General features: G+C 55.4%; 5 protein-coding genes across 5 annotated transcripts; 3 read left to right on the top strand and 2 right to left on the bottom strand.

The window, feature by feature from the left end:
* Positions 1 to 22: 22 nt before the first annotated feature.
* Positions 23 to 499, top strand: J3D65DRAFT_606389 (uncharacterized protein; the record flags this gene model as incomplete). The annotated part of the gene is made up of 1 exon (XM_066798442.1): positions 23 to 499. One exon carries the CDS (start codon positions 23 to 25, stop codon positions 497 to 499), a length of 477 nt encoding a protein of 158 aa, XP_066652173.1.
* A 4,175-nt stretch (positions 500 to 4,674) lies between these two features.
* J3D65DRAFT_109070 (uncharacterized protein) lies at positions 4,675 to 6,718 on the top strand. The gene is made up of 2 exons (XM_066793706.1): positions 4,675 to 6,381; positions 6,599 to 6,718. Exons 1-2 carry the CDS (start codon positions 5,106 to 5,108, stop codon positions 6,622 to 6,624), a joined length of 1,302 nt encoding a protein of 433 aa, XP_066652172.1. The 5' UTR covers positions 4,675 to 5,105; the 3' UTR covers positions 6,625 to 6,718.
* Positions 6,719 to 8,763: 2,045 nt separating this feature from the next.
* J3D65DRAFT_685944 (uncharacterized protein) lies at positions 8,764 to 10,849 on the bottom strand (the record flags this gene model as incomplete). The annotated part of the gene is made up of 1 exon (XM_066803822.1): positions 8,764 to 10,849. A coding segment is annotated over one exon (2,086 nt), but the record flags the coding sequence as incomplete, so codon positions are not given.
* Positions 10,850 to 10,894: 45 nt separating this feature from the next.
* J3D65DRAFT_671088 (uncharacterized protein) lies at positions 10,895 to 11,336 on the bottom strand (the record flags this gene model as incomplete). The annotated part of the gene is made up of 3 exons (XM_066803365.1): positions 10,895 to 11,030; positions 11,082 to 11,134; positions 11,184 to 11,336. The coding sequence occupies 3 exons, from the start codon at positions 11,334 to 11,336 to the stop codon at positions 10,895 to 10,897; spliced, it is 342 nt and encodes a 113-aa protein (XP_066652170.1).
* A 1,869-nt stretch (positions 11,337 to 13,205) lies between these two features.
* On the top strand, positions 13,206 to 15,687 carry J3D65DRAFT_637069 (acyl-CoA oxidase). Its single transcript, XM_066801464.1, has 3 exons — positions 13,206 to 13,625; positions 13,675 to 14,048; positions 14,097 to 15,687. The coding sequence occupies exons 1-3, from the start codon at positions 13,263 to 13,265 to the stop codon at positions 15,448 to 15,450; spliced, it is 2,091 nt and encodes a 696-aa protein (XP_066652169.1). The 5' UTR covers positions 13,206 to 13,262; the 3' UTR covers positions 15,451 to 15,687.
* The last annotated feature ends 1,057 nt before the right edge of the window (positions 15,688 to 16,744 follow it).

Raw genomic sequence — 16,744 nt, 5'->3', positions numbered from 1 at the left:
TGAACACGACCAGTCGACCAAAATGGCGCCGGAAAAACAAGCAGCGTCAGTACCGCTCGTCTACCGCGTCTACATGCTCTGGCTGGAACCCGTCTTCGCGGTCATCGGGGCCTACCTGTACATCTTCACGCCGACAGATGCGCTGCAAATCATCACGCCTCCGCCTTTGCATCCGCAGACGCTGCAACAAACGCCAATCGAAAAGCTTCTCATGTGGGAAGTGGCCTCTCTCTACGTCTACTTCGCCTTCATCGAGTTTGTTGTCTTGCGGTACGTCGGATCCGAGCGCCGCGACATCTGGCGCCTGGTGGTCGCTGGAATCTTGCTGTGCGACATGGGTCATTTGTGGTCTTTGAAGCTTGTCGCCGATGCCTCCGGCCAACCGTCCGCGTTGTGGGATCCGAGGATGTGGACGCGGTGGGAGGATTGGGGCAACCAGTTTACGACGTGGTTTGGATTTTTGCTGAGGGTCTCATTCATTCTCGGTGTTGGCTTCTGAGGTATTTCGGGATGTCTCCTCGTCAACACTCGCATCACAAGCGACACATGCATAGCCTTGCACTGTTGCTCGGAAGATGGTACTGTCTGCACCGTTGATATGAATTTTCCTGCCCCTCTTGGTCCTGTAATCTCAACCTCTGCGCTGTCTTTTCCAGTTTTCATCGCTTGAGCCGTCGAGACGAGATCAATCAGCCGTTGGTTCCTGCAGAATTGTCCTTTCTTCGAGTTCCAATTCCTTCTTTTCTGGTTCTCAATTCGCTGGAGTCCTGTGCCCAGTTGCAACGACTCAGACTGAACGAAGCCAGATTCAGACACTGTGCGATATTCGAAAGCGAACATCTCCAATGGACATATTACAAGCACTACAGCCATGACGGTCCTTCGAGTGTGCCGAACAGCCGAACTTCAATGAAATGCCAGCTAAAGCAAACCTTTCCTCGTCTTCTGGGTCCATGTCGTCCCTCGTGTGCTCGCAAAGCACAATCTGTCGAAGCTTCGAGAAGACGGCCTCCCTGTGGACCAGAGCGTGGGAAATCGTGTCCATCACGTCCGCTGTGCAATCCACCTCCCATATTTCTAGTTGTGGTGGGAAGATTGCCTCCAGCTGCTCGACAGTGATGGTCTTCAAAAGCTCGTGTTCTGATAATATGTATCCGAATAGGCACTTGTTCTCGACAGCTAAATAGCGAAGTGCGGCCATAGTATGCAGCTCCAGTGGCGTGGCTGCCCTTCCACGTGCTCCCGAGCACATGACTAGTTTTGTTAGGGAGTTCCTCACAGCGGCGAATGCTTCAGCCCCGTAATCAGCCGCACCGAGTAAAGGATACCCGGAGAGCAAGGACGGGCAGATAGTGAGTTCCTTGAGCAAGGGACAGTGGGTCAAGGCATCTGTGATGCCCCGATTGCTCAATTCAGAATCCAAAATCTCGAGTCTCTCCAGTGGGGTGGGTGGTTGTGCTGCAGCTCTTCGGTCTAGAGTTCCGCTGACGTTGTTGAGTATGAGGTGCTTCAGATTTGGGTGTCGGAAAACAGGGGTAAAGTAACGGGCGGCCGCTATCCAGCCATTTAACCCCCCTCTTTCCGCCCTGTCTATTACGATTACGCATTCCGGCTCCGCTGTATCGAGTTCGAGTTCACCTGTTTATTCGATTGGGTCAGCACACAATCTCTTCGGGTAGATCTGACGCAACGTACAAACTTCGAGAGAGCAGAGGATTTCCCCTCGGGCAGCGCAGTTAAAGATGCTTTGTATCTCCGATGGGAACATCCTGAAGGACTTGACGTACAGGCGTTTCAGTTTTGGCATGGTCCGTAACACCTGCAAATGAGAGATAGGTTCTTCAGAGCAGAGATTGCCGGGTCCAGGGTAGGCATTGCGTAGGCTGCGACGACGGATCCAAATATCTTGGACTCGTTTCGCTCGTTTGGGCTTTTTCTCGAGTGCACAAAGGAAACTCAGGTGACCCCGAATATCTGTAATGCTGATTTTCCGATAGAGGTACCTCTCAACGATACCGTTGAGATGGGAACAAGTGAGAGCAACGTTCCGGAGCGTCTGCGTATCATCCACTCTCTCGAGTATCTTTTCTGTGAGTTCGGTGGGAAGGCGCAACAATGGAAAGAATGGCGTTGGATCAGCCGACATGCTGATAACGTTGGATCGTGTTGCGAGTGAGATTTTGAGTGCGTTGATGATGTTGAAGCGAGTAAGGTAATTTATGAGCGTGTGGACGGTGTTGAAGAGGTTAGGGGTAGATTGTGGTTGTCGAAGACGTCGAGCTTCTCTAGGCAAGGAAAGAGCGTGAGACACCGCTCGAGCCTTCCGCTTGACGGCTTTGGAGCAATGACGTCCGTAGCTCCCACCATTTCATTTGCTCCGGCAGCTTGTGTAATCCGGCTGTGGGAAGTGTCCAAGTCGCAGGAAATTGAAAGGCGGCAGCCTTCATTGCCTCTTGTTGAAATCTGAGGTGTTTGGGGGCAACTTGACCGCCACTTTCGAATGTCGCCTTACGACAGAAGCCGCGACTGGCAGACAATATTTTGCGAGCAGAAATCGTGAAACTTGAGATAGCCAGAGCACAATCTGAGGGACATGCATGTTTTTGAAACTGGTAAATTGATCAAATCTATGAGAGAAAGGACTCGACAAAAGAAATCGACAAGGCGCGAGACAACTCCGTAGCCCACATCAAGTGGTTCTGACTTTTGATGCCTTCAACAAATTAGCAACGTCCGCATCAAGACAGGTCCACAAACATTGGAGCAAGAAAAAGACAAGGAGGAAACAAGAGCAAGAAGTACAGCCGTCAACCCAAAAGCAGCCCGCTCGCTTGTCATCATTCTGGCATGCATCCGACGAGTCAACAAAGAAAACACTTGAACAAATTAGACAATCGACCTTTCAAAACGCCAACCCAGTCTAGGCTCTCAAACAAATCGCGCCTTGAAGTGTGAACATCCACAGTTGAATTTGACAGACATTTCATCATCTCCGGCCAGCTTGGGCGGCTTGGGCGGCTTGGCCGGGCTGGACCCAGACATAGCCCTCGATGTGCTTCCAGCCAGGCGTGCACGAAGACGGCGCCGGGCCCGTCGACGAAGGCACGAACATGGTCGTGAGAGAGCCCGACGAGGTGATCGTGGTCAACGTCAAAGAGGGCAACGACGAAATCGTGTTGGATGGGCCACCAGAGGGGAGGGAAGAAACGCCCGTTGGAATGGTCAGGGTCGGCGAGCTCACGCCTGATGAACCGGGTGTCCCGGAGGGCAGAGTAGACACACCCGATGGTATGCTCAAGCTAGGGGAGCTCACGACAGGTGTCGTTCCGGAAGGCAGCGAAGACACACCTCCAGAGATGGACGCGCTACCACTCACAGAAGCGGAATTCGAGGGCAGGGTGAGCAGCGTGGTTGGTTGGCTGCTGAACAGGGAGCTCGGGAAGAGCGTCGAGGTGGGGGAGAATGTCAAAGGCGGACCAGTAGATCCTGAGGGCAGTCCACTTGAGGGAGATGTGCTCGCGCCTGAAGGCACCACGCTTCCAGATGAAGATGCGCCAGGCACCGTTCCGCTGGAAGTGGTGGAACCAGAAGGCGCAAGACTATCCGAGGACGGCGCAGGACCGGTGCCTGAGATTGATGTGCTTGCGCCAGGGAACACAGACGCTCCGCTCGAAGCAGTCGATGCTCCAGACGGAAGAGTCAAGAAAGAAGACGGTGCGGTTTGCGTAGCAAACGTCGAAACAGATCCGGATCCAGATCCAGAGAACGAGAAGGATGCAGTGTTTGTGCCCGTCGTGGTTGTTGGGTTCTCGCCGCCAGGGCCGATCGACAGGCCAATAGAGACTCCTGCGGATATGCTTGGAAGAGAGATGCTCGGGAGAGAAATCGGCAGGGAGATGCTGGGGAGCGAGATTGGCAGAGAAATGCTCGGGAGCAAAAGCGTTGGCAGCGTGATAGGGAGTGAAATGATGGGCGTCGTTGGAAGTGAAAGAATACCAGACAGGTCTGGCAAGGAGATTATTGGGGTGGTCGGGAGCGAAATAATGGGAGTCGTTGGAAGCGAAAGTATACCAGACAGGTCCGGCAAAGAAATAATCGGAGTCGTCGGAAGAGAGATAATAGGAGTGGTTGGAAGCGAAAGTATGCCGGAGAGATCTGGCAAAGAGATGATCGGGGTCGTCGGGAGCGAGATGATGGGTGTGGTTGGGAGAGAGATTATGCCCGACAGGTCGAGAGAAATAATTGGGGTGGTTGGAAGCGAAATGATGGGCGTTGTTGGTAGGAGATCAGTGAGACCCGGGAGAGAGATGGAGATGATTGGAGTCGTTGGGAGGGAGATGATGGGCGTCGTAGGCAAGGAGATGCCTGAGGGACCCAGGGAGATGATCGGAGTTGTTGGGAGAGAGATTATTGGAGTCGTGGGGATGGAGATGATGCCCGAAAGGTCTGGAAGAGATATGATGGGCGTTGTCGGGAGAGATATGATTGGGGTTGTGGGAAGAGAGATTATTCCAGAGAGATCGACCGAGAGAATGGGTGTTGTGGGAATCGACAAGATGGGGGTCGTTGGGAGCGAGATGATGCCTGACAGGTCCGGCAACGAGATGATGGGCGTTGTTGGCAGAGACAGAATTGGCGTGGTCGGAATTGACAGAATCTGCGAAAGACTTGGGAGGGAAATCAGAGGGCCGCCTGGGCTTGAAAGTGGCGGTGATACCACTCCTGAGCTTGGGAGACTAATGGGGGGCAACAAGCCGCCGGAGGATGCTCCTCCTGATGGAAGTACTCCACTCAAAGAGGGCAAACCACTCAAGAGGGGCGTTGTCTCAGATAGCACTCCACTTGGTAGGATCGAGCCCAATTCTGAAGTCAGCCCTGGGAGGCCAGTGGGCAACGAAATGCCTGGCGTGATCGACGGAAGAGGTAGGCCGGATGGCAATCCGAGACCAGAAGATGCACCGGGATTGCCAGCCTCCGTAGTCGTGATGATGCTGGTGACGGTGACAGTCGGGGTTCCAATGACGACAAACGGAGGGTTCGTGTCCGTAGGCACGACCGTGAAAGTTGTAGTCGTGGTTCCAGGGAAGGGCTGCGTGATGGTCTGAATGTTGGTGGGGAAAGGACCAAACAGTCTCGTGGGCGTGAGGATCAGGGGGAGAATGCCATCCAGAAGATCATCGACCAAGTTGTCGACGAGACTGAGGACTGGGTCAACAATTGGAATTTGCCTTTTCTTGAGAGCGATGCCGAGCGGGAGTTGCGCGAAGAAAATGAACGTGGTACTACCAGGCAAGTATCCTGCCGTTGTCAACAGCGGACGACCATTCGGCGCAGGTGTAATAGTCGGATTTCCCGTGGGAAGAACCAGCGAGGGCAGCGTGAGTCCCAGGTCCGTGGGCAGTGTAAGGCCGAGATCAGTTGGCAGGCTGAGTGAGGGCAGGGTAAGGCCCAAATCAGTGGGGATGCTGATGGACGGAAGTGTGAGCCCCAAGTCAGTTGGCAGCGTCAAGCCAAGATCCGTGGGAAGACTGAGAGACGGCAATGTAAGCCCCAGGTCAGTGGGTATGCTCAGCGAGGGCAGGCTCAGGGAGGGCAAATTTGTTGGCAGCGTCAGACCAAGGTCCGTGGGGAAGCTCAGCGAAGGCAAGTTGGTCGGCAGTGTCAACCACAGGTCTGTTGGAAGACTGAGAGAAGGCAGATTCGTAGGCAGTGTCAAGCCAAGATCCGTAGGGAGACTGAGGGAAGGCAGGGTAAGTCCCAGATCCGTGGGCAGGCTCAGTGACGGAAGACTCAGCGACGGCAAATTGGTTGGGAGCGTCAGGCCAAGGTCCGTGGGAAGACTCAGCGACGGCAGGCTCAGCGACGGCAAGTTTGTTGGCAGCGTCAAGCCGAGATCTGTCGGCAGGCTAAGAGAAGGCAAGGTGAGCCCCAAATCAGTAGGCAGGCTCAACGAGGGCAGGCTCAACGAGGGCAGGCTCAGCGACGGCAGGTTTGTGGGCAATGTCAAGCCGAGATCTGTTGGGAGGCTGAGAGACGGCAACGTGAGTCCCAAGTCGGTGGGCAAGCTCAGTGACGGCAGGCTCAGCGATGGCAAGCTCAGCGAGGGCAAGTTTGTGGGCAATGTCAATCCAAGGTCTGTGGGAAGACTGAGAGATGGCAAGGTGAGTCCCAAATCAGTTGGCAGACTGAGCGATGGCAGGGTCAAGCCCAAGTCTGTCGGGAGACTGAGCGAGGGAAGAGTGAGACCCAAGTCTGTAGGCAGGCTCAACGAGGGCAAGTTCGTGGGAAGCGTCAAGCCGAGGTCGGTGAGAAGACTGAGAGAGGGGAGAGTCAATCCAAGGTCCGTTGGCAGCGTCAGGCCCAAGTCCGTTGGAAGACTGAGCGAGGGAAGCGTCAAACCCAAATCTGTAGGCAGGCTGAGCGAAGGCAAGTTCGTTGGCAGCGTCAAGCCAAGATCTGTTGGGAGCGTGAGACCAAGGTCTGTAGGGAGACTCAGCGAGGGAAGAGTAAGTCCCAAATCTGTTGGCAAGCTGAGCGAAGGCAGAGTCAGGCCCAGGTCTGAGGGCAGAGTAAGGCCAAGGTCAGTAGGGATGCTGAGCGAGGGGAAATCCGTGGGCAGGCTGATTGATGGCAGAGTAAGTCCCAGGTCCGTCGGCAATGTAAGGCCAAGATCCGTGGGCAGGCTGAGCGAAGGGAAATTTGTGGGCAAGCTGATTGACGGCAGCGTAAGGCCGAGATCCGTGGGCAGGCTCAGCGACGGGAAGTCTGTTGGAAAACTTAACGAGGGCAGGGTCAGGCCAAGATCAGTCGGGATGCTGAGAGAGGGAAACGACAGGCTCAAGTCAGTGGGAACACTGAGAGAGGGCAGCGTAAGACCCAAATCTGTGGGGAGGCTCAGCGATGGCACCGTGATGCCAAGGTCTGTGGGCAGGGAGAGTGATGGCAGGGTAAGGCCCAAATCGGTTGGAACGCTAAGCGACGGCAGCGTGAGTCCAAGGTCTGTGGGGACACTCAGGGAAGGCAGCGTCAAGCCAAGATCCGTGGGGATGCTCAGCGAAAGCGAGGGAAGCGTCACACCCAAGTCGGTGGGAATGCTGAGAGACGGCAACGTCAAGCCCAAATCCGTGGGAACACTCAGTGAGAGCGAGGGAACCGTTACACCCAAATCAGTGGGAACACTGAGAGATGGCAGGGTGACACCCAAATCCGTGGGCATGCTCAACGAGAGCGAGGGAAGCGTCACACCCAAGTCGGTGGGAACACTCAGGGAGAGCGAGGGAAGCGTCACGCCCAAGTCAGTGGGGACGCTCAGAGATGGAAAGCTGAGCCCGAGCGACGGTGTCTCCGTGGGGATCGACAGCGAAAGCGAGGGGAAGGTCAAACCCAAGTCCGTGGGAATACTGAGAGATGGGAAGGACAGCCCGAGATCAGTAGGGACACTGAGCGACGGCAGAGTCAGGCCAAGCGAAGGTGGTGCAGTGGGCACGCCGCTGGCCGAAGGCAACGTCAATCCAAGGTCAGTTGGAAGAGTCAGCGACGGCAGGCTCACGCCGAGGTCAGTCGGGATGCTGAGAGATGGCAGGCTCAGGCTGAGTGATGGCAAATCAGTGGGAACGCTGAGAGAAGGCAACGTCAAGCCCAAATCAGTCGGGACGCTGATACCGAGGTCCGTGGGAACACTGAGACTCGGAATGCTTAGGCTTGGGATGCTAATGCTGAGATCCGTGGGTAGAGTCAGACTCGGGATGCTGATGCTGAGATCCGTGGGAAGACTGAGACTTGGGACGCTGAGACTCGGGATACTCAAGCTGGGGATGCTAATACTTAGGTCTGTGGGGACGCTAAGGCTCGGGATACTCAGACTTGGGATGCTCAAGCTCGGGATGCTGATGCTCAAATCAGTAGGGAGGCTGAGACTCGGGATGCTGATGCTCAAGTCCGTAGGGAGGCTGAGACTCGGGATGCTCAAGCTCAAGTCTGTCGGAATGCTGAGACTCGGGATGCTAACACTCAAGTCCGTGGGAACACTGAGCGAAGGCAGAGTGAGACCAAGCGACGGCACATCGGTGGGGATGCTCAGCGACGGCAGCGTCAAGCCCAAATCTGTTGGCAAGCTCAAGCCCAGTGACGTGGGAATGCTAAGCGACGGCAAGCTCAAAGAGGGCACATCCGTGGGTATGCTCAGTGATGGCAGGCTAAGACTGAGTGACGGCAGGCTCAAAGAGGGCACGTCGGTAGGTATGCTCAGCGACGGCAGGCTGAGACTGAGCGACGGCAAATCAGTGGGGATACTGAGTGACGGCAAATCAGTGGGGATGCTGAGTGACGGTAGGCTCAAGATGAGTGATGGAAAATCCGTGGGGATGCTGAGCGACGGCAGGCTGAGACTGAGCGACGGCAAATCAGTGGGGATGCTGAGCGACGGCAGGCTCAAGCTGAGTGATGGAAAATCCGTGGGAATGCTGAGCGATGGCAGACTCAAGCTGAGCGATGGCACATCAGTGGGGATACTCAGCGACGGGAATGTAAGGCCCAAGTCGGTTGGTAAGGAAAGAGATGGGAATCCGGGAAAACCGCCCGAAGACGCAGCGCCATCGCTACCAGTGGGCAGCCCAGTGGGAAGACCAAGGTCAAGCGAGAGCGAGAGCGGGTTTTGGCCAGGAGCCAAGATCGCAGCAATGCTCGCGGGGTCATCGATCGTCGAGTTGGTCTGGGTGTAACACTGGCAGTTGCCAATAGGACTGAGATTCAGGTTGATATTTGCACCGGGGAATCCCAGGAGAACGCAGGTGTTCAAGCAGAGTCCAATGTTGTTTTCGCTGCTGAAGAGATTTGGCAGAGCGAGGTTGAGCGCGATCCTTATGCCACACTTGATTTGGAACTGGAGACCGCCAACGTCAATGAGCCGGTTGTTGTCAGAAGGGCATGAGTACGGTGGAGAAGTCGACGACGGGAGCAGTGGAACAGTAAGCGAGACAGACACGCCGGGAATTGACAATGATGGAAGCCCAGATGGAAGAGGAAGCCCGCTCGTCGGAAGCCCTACCGACGGCAAGGAAAGCGACGGCAGAGGAAGCGACGGCAGGGGAAATCCGGATGGCAGGGGAAGTCCAGTGGGGAGTCCATTTGAAGGTGCCGACACGCCCCCTGAAGGCAGGCTGATGCCAGGGACAGAGATACTCGGTACAATCGATGGGACTGAGAGGCTGGGGACCTCCAAGCTGGGAATCGACAAACTTGGTGCCGATATGCTGGGGATTTCCAAGGTCGGGACCGAGAGGCTAGGAATCGACAAGCTGGGCACTGTCAAGCTTGGGAGTGTCAAACTAGGGACCTCCAGGCTAGGCACCGAGAGAGAAGGTGCCGAGATGCTAGGAATTGACAAGCTGGGGACTGTCAAGCTTGGGAGGGTCAGACTGGGGACCTCTAGGCTAGGCACCGAGAGAGAAGGTGCCGAGATGCTAGGAATTGACAAGCTGGGGACTGTCAAGCTTGGGAGGGTCAGACTGGGGACCTCCAAACTCGGGACCGAGATAGACGGAGCCGAGATACTGGGAACCTCCAAACTAGGAATCGAGAGAGAAGGTGCCGAGATGCTAGGAATCGTCAAGCTTGGGAGTGTCAAACTGGGTACTTCCAAACTGGGGGCCGAGATAGACGGAGCCGAGACACTGGGCACCTCCAAACTAGGGATTGAGAGAGAAGGCACCGAGAGACTAGGAATCGACAAGCTTGGAGCAGACAAGCTGGGAATTTCCAAGCTGGGGACCGATAGAGATGGCACCGTGATGCTGGGAATCGACAAACTCGGGGCAGACAAGCTAGGGATTTCCAAGCTGGGGACCGAGAGAGATGGAATAGACAGAGACGGCGCCGAGAGAGACGGAACCGTGATGCTTGGAATCGACAAGCTTGGGGCAGACAAAGTAGGAACCTCCAAGCTGGGTATCGAGAGAGATGGTATCGAGAGAGACGGCACCGAGAGAGACGGCACCGAGAGAGATGGCACCGTGAGAGATGGCGCCGAGAGAGATGGCACCGAGATAGACGGGGCCGAGAGGCTTGGAATCGACAAACTCGGGGCAGACAAACTAGGAACTTCCAAGCTAGGGACCGAGAGAGATGGAACCGAGAGAGACGGCACCGAAAGAGACGGCAAAGTGATACTCCCCAAAGAAGGAGCCGAGACGCTTGGGGCAGAGAGGCTCGGTATGGACACAGCCAAACTCGGGATAGAGAGACTGGGCGCTGAAGATGGCAGTGAGAGGGCCACCGAAGGCAGCGATGCACTTGGCAGCGATGACGGCAGTGAGACTGCTATCGAAGGTAGTGATGCACTTGGCAGCGATGATGGCAATGTCAGCGCTGGTACCGAAAGCCCTGGAAGCCCAAGGGAAGAGACCGCAGGAGCGGAGGTTCCTTGTGACCCTGATGCTGCCCGGGTCCCGGATGCCGACGCGGCTCCAGAACCGCTCGCGGGCGCCGAGTTGGAGCCTCCCGCTGACGAACCTTGAGCCGGTGCGCTCGACGATGGAATCAGGTTGAACGAAGAGCCGGAGGGGAATGACAGCGATGAAGGCGTGAACGACGCGACGGAAATACTGGCACCGATGCCAACAGACACGCCGACCGAAGCAGTCGCTTGGAGGACTGGAGATCTCGTAGTGCTCTGCGGACCAAGAGGGACCGTTAGCTGCCCGACGCTAAGTCCTTGTCGTTTCTTGAGCTCAACGGTGTCGACGTCGCCGCAGCCAGAGACATCGAGAAGACCAGCAGCGCAGCTCGTCGCCGCGGAGGCATCGGAGGCATCATCGAGGTCGGAAAGACAGGACCGGAAGACGTTCAATCTGTCAACTGTTAGGAACTTTTCGCTGGAAATGGCTTTTTGTGACACCTACGTGGAGGTGTGGCAAAAGTCGTATGCAGACTGGGCATCGTCACAGTCGGCATCCTCGGATTCCAGGCAGTTTTCCAAGGCGGTGGCCTTGATGCCACAAGCCTCAGTCTTCACGCACTGGAAGCCGTATGCGCTAATCTTGCTGTCAGTCTCAAGACTCCCGTTCCCATTTCGAACATCTTACAAGTCTTGAACGCAAGATTCGTTTGTAGAAGATTCACAAACAGTGTCGAACAGCTGTTCATGTCGTCAGTATGGTACGGAGAAGCTAATTGGCTGCACTTACGCTGAGCGCCTGGTCGATTTGAGATTCTGGCGAGTCGGCTTTGCCTGCTGACTCGGCTTCATGTCGACCAGCCACGAATTGCTTGGGCAACAGGCCGGCTTGGGCGACGGGTACGGCGACACAAACAGCCGCAAAGAGGGAGTGGAACAGCATCTTGCCGTTGCCTTGAACAAGTTCCGGGCGAGGGCCGTTTCCACCGTTGCTGAGTGAGAATGGGAAGTCACTCTAGCAACTGCTGATGATGACCAGGCAACGGAGTTCGAAGCCATAGTTATAACCCAGCCAACATTGTGTGTCGATGGGTGGAATGCTTCGCCAGTGATTGCAACACCTTGGCGGTACCAAAGATAGCTTCGAGCCCTTCGTCGAGGTGCCAAGAGACCGACAAGAATGAATTACAGAAGAAGAAATCGTCAAAACAAATCTCCAAAAGCATCGTCGGTAGTGGGAAAGCAGAGAAATGGAAGTAAAGAACAGTCCATCTTTGAGGCTTGGTCAAGCCACGACAGTTTGGATCCTCGGTGCGTTCTCGTACACGTTGAACTTCAGGAGATCATTACTATTCTGCGCTGTCACTGGGTGGCGGGCAAAGTTAGCACATCGAGTTCCCAGTCCAAGTTTGCGACCTCGTGAGCAAAGTTGTTTTGCTGAGACACCAAAGCTGCATTGTCGGTGGGAGAAGAAATGCTCGGCGATGGCGATATAGAGGTGACCAGAGAGTGTCCGAGAAGAATGGGAAGTCCAGTCAGGGGATATGCAGGCCAAGAAGTCCAGACTCGCTACCGAAGTTGGATACACGGAAGGGTAGTGATCGCCTGGCCTGCTGTCCTTTCACGACCTCTGGTTTGGCGGCTGGACGCTTCTTGACCCCAGAAGTTTACCCAGCCTGTGCAGAACCAAGTGCAACATTTCCATGAGAACCCACCTTTCAGCTCACAACTCATGCGGGAACATGGCTCCTGCCGGGCGAGCTTTCCAAAACCTTGATGCGTTCTCATGATGGCAACCCTCCCAGTGCCGCCACTTACACGGAGCTCGTTCAGTTGGCGACAAACCATGACCTTTTGCGAGTCTCCATCATCCATGTCGGGATTTCGTACGGTATTTGCCACAGGCATAGGCCCCAGTAGACTGGAAATTTTGGAACTCTTCGTTAATTACGCATAGCGAAATCAAAACAGCTGCTTCGGCAGAATCTTCGCCAGTGTTCATCTGACCCAATCGACGTGGACTGCGGTGGAATGCCCTTAGAAAGTCGCCATCGGGGGTACAAAGAAATCGATGCCAAAAGACGATATCAGACAGGGAGGCTGAACAGCAAGGAGGGGTCGCATGAGGATCGCGTGGGCGCTGGGCATATGCAAAGTCTTTCAACAACAACACCCCTTGCTTTCATAGGGTGAGGCTGGCAGATGGGACCAGAACGTCCTCTTCTCTCAAATGACTGGCCGGTGTACGGTATGTCGCAGGTCGTTGGATTGATTGCGGAGCGGCATGGTCCCGCGGATGACAAAGGATTCGAGCAGAATGTCATGGCTGGTCGTCAGAATAGCCGCGGCAAAGGGATTGCAGAGGCGGCTGCAGGATCTCCAGCATGAAGATTACCGAGAGCCGCATGTTGGCACGTAGCCCAAGCCATGGGGTCTTCGCTCGACGATGGAGGACGTTGGAGTACTGCGCCACACCCAGAGGCTCTCGGCCGGTTGCGAGGCGCACGCTCCACCGATGTCGGCATCCTCCAAGCCCGACCAAGGGCACGCGGCGTTTGCCATCCTCCAGCCGTCTGCTGCAACGGTCAGAAGATGCACTACTGCTCGAGCCTCTCGACGCTAAGCAGAATCACAAGGTCATGACTTTTTCTCCTTCTCATGACGGGCGTTGCAAAGGGGTCTTTAGGGGTCTTGTCATGGCCGCGGCGGACCGGGTGCCTAATCAGTTGCCTCGCTTATCACTATCGAACCTCGGCATGTCCAGATTCGGCGCTGTAGGGCCGAACGTACTTTAGCTTTGAACAGACACCATGCTCCATTCACGCCGCAATTCTCCTGCGTCCCCCTTTCATCGCCCCGTATCAAAGACATGACTTCGAATCCGGACTGGGTAAAGGCTCTCAAGCCCTCTGGCCCCCAGGGCCACGAGCTCCTCGCCCAAGAAAGAGCTCAGAGCAACATCCCTGTGGAGAAGCTCACCCAGTACCTCTTTGGCAACGACTTGATTGAGCGCAAGAAGCGTGTCTTGAAGATTCTCGAGCAGGAAAAGGTGTTTGACAAGACTCCCAACTACTACCATGGCCGCGTCGACCGTTTCGAGGTTGCCCTCGCTAGAGCAAAGCGTCTGCGTCAACTTGCCGTGAAACACGGTTTCACAGACGACGACTCTCGCGTGGCCAATGATCTCATTAGCGAGCCCACCCCGTACGCTCTGCACGAGAGCATGTTTCTGGTGCGCACAACCTCTCCGTTCGAGCTTATCCACGCTGACCTGCATCCAGGTCACCCTCAAGAACCAAACCACGCCCGAGCAACGAGAACTCTTCTACGAAAAGGCCGCCAACTATGAGTACATGGGATGCTACGCCCAGACGGAGCTGGGCCACGGCTCCAACGTGCGAGGCCTCGAGACGACTGCGACCTGGAATCCCGAAGACCAGACCTTTACCATACACTCCCCACACTTGACATCGGCGAAATGGTGGATAGGATCTCTTGGACGCACTGCAAACTGGGCTGTCGTCATGGCCCAGCTCGTGATTGCAGGCAAGCCGTACGGTCCTCACCCGTTCATGGTTCCCGTCAGGGACCCGAAGACGCACAAGCCGCTGCCGAACATCCACATTGGCGACATTGGTCCAAAGTTTGGTTACAAGTGAGTACTTTGCAATGCTCTGCGGGTTTTGGCTGACTTTATCTGCAGCACCATGGACAATGGATTCCTCCTCTTCAACAAGGTCAAAGTCCCGCACAAGAACATGCTCGCCAGATACTCCTGCGTGGACACCAAGACCAACAAATACATTCGCCCCGAAAAGCCCGCGTTGGTCTACGGAACGTTGACTTGGGTCCGTAGCAATATCGTCATGCAAGCCGGTGGTGTCCTGGCTCGCGGTGTTACCATCGCCATCCGTTATTGCGCGGTCCGCAGACAGTTCCAGGACAACGATGCCAAGGATCGGCGGGGTGAGACTCAGGTGTTGAACTACACCATGGTGCAGATTCGTCTGCTTACGCTCCTTGCTGCGACATTCGCCCTGCACTTTACTGGTCAGGGCATGATGAGACTCTACCAGGAGAGTCAAGACAAGATCAATGCCCCCAAGAACGGTACTGGAAACCGGGCTCCTGGCCCAGAAGAGACGGAGCCCGGCAGCGACATTTTGGCCGACATGCACGCTACGTCCTGCGGTCTCAAGTCCCTTGCCAGCTCTACCGCTGCTGAAGGTCTGGAGGTCTGCCGCCGTGCCTGCGGAGGCCACGGCTACAGCAGCTTCAGTGGTATCGGCACCTGGTATGCCGACTACCTTCCCAACGTGACTTGGGAGGGCGACAACTACATGTTGACGCAGCAAGTGGCGCGGTACCTGCTCAAGTCCGCCCGCAGCGTTCTCCGCGGCGAGAAGCCCACCAACGACACGACGACCATCCTCACCAGTTTCCTGTCAAAGTCGGACATGGGCGCGGCTTTTGACGTGTTGGGCAAGGACGAGGACATTGTCGCTGCCTTTGCCTGGCGCACCGCGTTCCTTACGTTCGAAGCGCTCAAGCAGCGTGACGAGCAGAAGAAGCCCTGGAACGACCTGCTCGTCGACTTTTACCGCCTCAGCAAGGCGCACTCGCAGTACCTCATCGTCAAGAGTTTCTACGAAACGATCCACTCGGCGCAGGCGCGCCCCGAATTCGACCCGGAGATCCACACCATCATGTACAAGCTGTTCCGGCTGTACTCGCTGCACACGCTCGAGAGTGAAGCGTCCGAGTTTTACACGTCGGCGGCCGTCACGGTGCGCCAGATCCAGCTGTGCCGCACCAGCGCCGTCATGAAGCTGCTCAAGGAGATCCGGCCGCACGCCGTGCGCCTGGTCGACTCGTGGGATTTCCCCGACTGGCAGCTCGACAGCAGCTTGGGCCGCTACGACGGCAAGGTGTACGAGGACATGTTCCGCCGCGCCAGCGAGCTCAACCCGCTCAACGCCATTACGGTGGACCCGTACCCGGACAGCCCGGTGCTCTTCAAGGAGGACAAGAGCAGGGACTTCAAGGCCAAGTTGTGATTTTGGAATGCTTTGAAAGCGAAGCCGCTCAATCGGCACAAGAATTTGGGACTGGAGTCTTGGGTACCTATGAATTTGCCGGGTTAGACACTGTCGACTTTGGGATTTTGGATATGGCGTTTTTTGCAAACAACCTACACGAGGGTATCTAGCATGAGATTTTGGACCACCTAGACGATGTAACTACGTAGACAGATCTCATCTACACCTTCTACAAATTCAAGATTTCATAGCCACACATCTCCACCGCCGAACGAAGCCGGTGACATATCATCCAACGCCGCAGAAATACCCAGACGCTTTGCGCTGAGAAACCCGGAGACGGAAAGTTCGCCGCAGCAGTCCAAGCAAATGGACCGACGTCGGCCAGTAGTCAGCCGCAAACACTCAATCAACCCACCCATCTTCACATGCCAACAATCAGCCAGCCAGCCGCAGTCTCGCCCTGTCAATTACATCACCACGTCCCCAAAACAAACGCCATTCGGACCGTCACGCATCACCTCATCCTCACCAATCAAATAGCAACGCCCAGCCAGACAATTTCTTTGACATGTGAAAGTGATAAAAGAATGAGAAGAGCAGTTTTGGGGCCGCACTAGCAGGCTCAGCCTTATGGAGCACGTGGGCTGTTTTGGCGCTGCCGCATGGGGTATGCCGTTGTGGCTGATGTCGACGTCGTGGGACAGGGTGATGGTGGTGTGTGTTGCCGACGGCTTTGTGTGGTTCGCAAGCTGGACGTGTGGGCCTTTCAGTAAGATGCCGCCTGAACAGAGAGTCCGGGAAAGCGACTGCGTGTGGTAGAAGTGTTGGAGACTTTGGTGGTGCGGAGAGAAGAGGTTCCTGCTGCTGGCGAGGTACATAGGTGGACGAGACGTAGGTCTGCGGACGCATCAGCACCACGACCACAACCACAACCTGCAACAAATATCTGACTGCTTTACGAGGCTTCCACAGAAATGCTGATTGTAGTGTGTATAATAGAGAACTTTTGCAGGGTGGATGCGCAAAAGTTCAGTTCACGCATTATAATCTTTTCATAGTCAGTCATAATAGATTGCTTAATTTTAACATCAACAATCTACAACATAAACAAAAAGCCCTCAACAACCACACCGATCACAAATTCAACCATCTCTTCCCTCCAACAGCTAGCTCGACGTTCTGACTCAACATCAGACCAAAAGGCAGACGATTAAAAGAAGAAACAGCGCAGCAACGTCCACTCATCACTCCGCCTCTCTCAAAAAACGCCGTCTACACTGATAAATCTCAAATTTCGCCTCGACATGAA

The sequence above is a fragment of the Phyllosticta citribraziliensis genome (genome assembly GCF_038025025.1).
Source record: "Phyllosticta citribraziliensis strain CPC 17464 chromosome Unknown J3D65scaffold_11, whole genome shotgun sequence".
Taxonomy (NCBI): domain Eukaryota; kingdom Fungi; phylum Ascomycota; class Dothideomycetes; order Botryosphaeriales; family Phyllostictaceae; genus Phyllosticta; species Phyllosticta citribraziliensis.
Note: the sequence above shows the minus strand (reverse complement) of the source record. Positions and strands in the feature narration are given on the sequence as shown.